General features: G+C 30.9%; 1 protein-coding gene across 1 annotated transcript in view; it reads left to right on the forward strand.

The window, feature by feature from the left end:
- The first annotated feature begins 3,947 nt into the window (after positions 1–3,947).
- LOC116031699 (protein WHAT'S THIS FACTOR 1, chloroplastic) overlaps positions 3,948–4,605 on the forward strand; it is a 2,102-nt gene continuing 1,444 nt past the window's right edge. The window contains exon 1 of the mRNA XM_031273957.1: positions 3,948–4,605. This exon is cut by the window's right edge and continues 1,444 nt beyond it. Coding sequence (XP_031129817.1) covers positions 4,414–4,605 — 192 coding nt within the window. The 5' untranslated portion in view covers positions 3,948–4,413.

Genomic DNA, 4,605 nt, shown 5'->3' on the forward strand with positions numbered 1-4,605 from the left:
CTAATTAATTAATTAATTAGCTTCAAACTTGAAAGCACCAAAGCATGCATGCGATGCAGATCTGATCTCTTCTATCTATCTATCTATCTGGTTATTGATTTCATGCTTGTTTTTAGTTTAATTTGTTAGCTAGCTAGCTAGTTTCGTTTTACTTCGTTCCTGCATGTGAAACTTATATTCGTTAGTTACGTTAGGTTGTCCAAGATCAGAGATGCATCATATCATATCCATCCGGTGTACTAAATACTTCTATATATATTTGGCCTATTATCATATTATTATCTTTAAATTAAATTACTGCCTTTTTTTATTTTATCTTTTCTTTTTGAAGCCACCATTAGATGCTGGATATAGACTAGTGTATTGGAGTGAACTCCCAGAAGATGAGGCTAGACTGAGGGTTAATCGCTGGTTGGTTTGCTAACCTACCAAGATCAGGCTAGCTAGACTGAGGGAGAACCACTGATCTGATTGATGATGCAAAACCCGAATTGAAGGAAGCTGTATGATGATCAGAGTTGGTTGGTGTGTCCACAGTACAAATAAATTCCAGTTTGTTATAGAATTGTATTTGGTGCATAGTGAGATTTCTATGTGCGAATTGAAGAGGAAATTAACCGTGCATGTGACCTGCTAATCTGCCACGAATAAGTTAAGACTGGAGAGGGCAAGCACCAATGAGAATAAATTATGACGACTTTACCGTATTTGACCCAAAAATGAAATGAAATAACCAAAAATACAAGGCCAAACAGCCAGTGACAAAATTTGACAGAGTAACTTGACCTCGCTGTTGACCTCGTAACAGCGAAAGCTTTAGGATCATCTGAATATCGTGGCCACCATAGTTGTTGGAATTGCCTGTGTATTCAGTAATGGGAGGACTCTTTTGCTTAGATTGGGAGGACTCTTTTGCTAATTAGAAGCTTACATGCTCTTTTGCTTAGATTGGGAGGACTCTTTTGCTAATTAGAAGCTTACATGCCATCAGAATAACATTAATGTATTGTCTACCACTTTTCTCTTGAATACTAGATGGTGTGTATTCTGAATATGGGGGCAATGAGAGGACTCTTTGCTTGTAAGCCTACTCCTTTGCTTAGAAGCCTCATCAATATAGGCAGATATCTCTTTGCTTGTAAGCCTACTCTTTTGCTTAGAAGCCTCATCCAGATATTCAGTAGCTTTAACTGAATATCCTAAATTATCTAACTGACTAAATCACTAATTGACTTAATCATCTACTTGCACCACAACCACTTAATAATACAATATATTATATTATATATATATGTGAGAAAATACTTACATTATCCCACTTGGTGCAAGTATTGGCATAACCTTCATTAAAGAACAAAGCACATGAACCATAGTAATATATCCCCTACTAATCAAGAGAGTAATATCAAATAGGAATCTTTTAATGTAAGCAGCTTGGAGTTGACACGGCTGTCACTCCTACTTATCAAAATAACCAAAAGATACTTATCAAAATAACCAAAAGATAGCTTAGTCAAAATAACCAAATTGTACTAGTGATAAATAAATTATAATTATATTCCAAATTAACACATTTACAAAAATAAATATAAACTTATAAATCATTCAATCAATCTAAACACTCATTTCTAAATTCGAATTAAAAATAATTACTTCGTAATTACTTATATACTTACACAGTTACACTAAAATATAACATTTATTGTAATTTTATAATTTTTTATTATTTATTTTCATAAAAATATTTTATTTTGTAATATATTTATTAAAATTTTACTTTAAAATTTAATTTTTAAAAAATACTAAAGATGAAGTTATTATCTATAATTTCCATATATGTTATGTTTCACATCACTTCTATAATAAAGAATAACTTTAAGCGTCCGTTTGGAAAGCAGGAAAATGACTTCTGAAAAATGTTTTCTGGAAAATGAGTCATTTTCTGGAAAACAGTTTCATTTCCAGTGTTTGGATTTATTATGGAAAACTGTCTTTGTGTGTTTGGTTCATTTTTTGGAAAATGGATAAAATTGCATAATTAAACATTGTAATTGTTTTATTTAAAATATAAAAAAAATATAATAGTTATTAAAATAATGGTATTTAATAAAAAATAGAATTTATAAAAAAAATAAAAATTTAAAAAAATGTAGCAAAGGTTTTTGGCGGTTTCCCCACCTCCTTGGTCCATGGTCATGAGTGATATGGCTTGGTTTTGGTCGAAAACATGCGAAACAACTATTCTGGCGATTCCGTAAAATGACTTACGGAAAATAATTCTGTAAGTCATTTTCCGGAAAAATGAACTGATTTTCCTTGGTCAACGGAAAACATTTTCCGTTGACCACAATTTCAGGACGTTGCCAAACACAGAAAACTCGGAAAACATTTTCCGGAAGTCATTTTACGGGTTACCAAACATGTACACCCTAAGTAGCTCGAACTATCAGGCTAATATACTAAATTTTGGACTAGCTCGTTCGGACCATCAGGCTTATCAATTTAAAAATTTAAAACTTATCGGGTTGATTTTTAATCTTGCTAAAATATTTCGAGGATAACCTTAAAATTTTTTGGTTTTAACATCCCTAATTCTAAGTGCTGTTAAGTTATATTACCTGGGAAAACTATGAGACCAATGTACTATAGTATTTTATTCATTAATATTACATTAATATATAGATGGAGTATTTATATTCTAAGTTTCTTTTTTTTTTTTTGAAATATTTATATTCTAAGTTTCTAACTTATATATTATTTTATAAATATTTAAAATTAATTACTTTTACCACCTATATATTACATTAATATGTTAAAAATAAACAATTACAAGCAACCTTACATTAAGATTTGAACACTTAAATATGATTTAATTTTGTTAAGTAGTGTAATCTTATGCTGACTGATTTCAAATTTCAAACTAATTCTTTTTTTGTCTAAAATGAGCGGGAAAATGACACTTTTGTTTTAATATATATATATATATATATATATATATATATATATATATATAGGCAAAAACTTGTGTGAGACCGTCTCACCATGAGACGGGTCGGGTCGGGTCAAGATGCAAAAGTAACACTTATATGCATAAATAACATACTTATATGCTCAAATGTAATATTAATCAGGAATAAAATTTTTGTTACTTATTAGGGTAAATGTAATACTTTTAAGGGAAAATACAATACTTTTACATTTCGATTTAAAAGTATTACATTTTTCCTCAAAAGTGTTATATTTGCCCTTATAAGTGAGAGGTACTTGTCAACCTTACTTATTATGAAAAATGTATTACTTTTTCTCTTATAAGTAACAAAAATTGTATTTTTGATTAGTATTATATTTAACATATAAGTATGACATTTGCATGGTGCTTTGACCCGATCCGTGAGACGGTCTCACGAATAAGGATCCGTGAGACGGTCTTACACAAGTGTGATCCATATATATATATAAATAAATAAATAAATAAATATATATATATATATATATATATATAGATTGGTCAAGTGTTCAAATCTCTTCCATATATAGGTGGTAAAGATAATTAATTTGAAATATTTATAAAATAATAAATGAGTTAGAACATAAACATCATGATGTGGCAGTGACAATGTTAGCGTCAGTTAACGGCAATATTAACACCGTTAGCTATTGTATTTAATTGCACTATTTTTTAAAGTACAGAAACTAAATTGAACAAAATAAATGTATAAGGATTAAATTAAACAAACTATTATAGTACAGGGACACAATAAGAAGTTTGATCCAAAATTATATAACCTGAACCAAACATGAGAATTTTATATTTCCAAACAAATATAACATTAATTATCTTGTATATCTTGAACCGAACACCTCCTTATAATTTTCGAAACACCTACAAAATTTATAAAAGTATAGAGAAATTTTATAAAAATTATTTAAAATTCATCACTTTCATATAATGAAATATTTTTGCACAAATAAACCAAAAAAAAAAATAATAAAAAAAAAAGAAGAAGAGAAAGTAATTTTCTCATTTCTAATTCAAGCGCATCTAAAGTCTAAACACATTTATCGCCTTTTTGAGTCCCTCTTCTTTAACAGCCAGAAGTCCAGAACCAGTGACGTCGCCAAGTATTCAATCATTGAGACTACATTCTGAAAAGATTTGGAGACTTATTAGAAAGGCTTGAAGCATGATCCTCAAAACCCATAATATATAGATTGTCTCAAATGGTTTGCCTCAACGACTAGCCTGCAAAGTGTTCGATCATTTGCCTCAACGACTACAATCAGTGACGCCTACCAAATGTGCCTCAACGACTAGCCTGCAAAGTGTTCGATCATTTGCCTCAACGACGACAATCAGTGACGCCTACCAAATGTTTGATTATTTGCCTTAACCGGCTGATGAAACAGTAAACGATGCTCACGCTACCAGTAAGACTACTTCCATTCCCAAGCAACTCGCATTTGACTCCTCTCCACTCCAGTTTCCTGCCGGGGCGAAGCAAAGAGTGGTGTCTTGTGGATGCTATGGCGCTCAGACCCAAAACAACAGTGTCTGTTAGGAGTTCGACTGTTCGTGCTTCTTCTGGTCCTTTCAAGCTAGTGCGT

Source organism: Ipomoea triloba, chromosome 10, assembly GCF_003576645.1.
Source record: "Ipomoea triloba cultivar NCNSP0323 chromosome 10, ASM357664v1".
Lineage (NCBI taxonomy): Eukaryota > Viridiplantae > Streptophyta > Magnoliopsida > Solanales > Convolvulaceae > Ipomoea > Ipomoea triloba.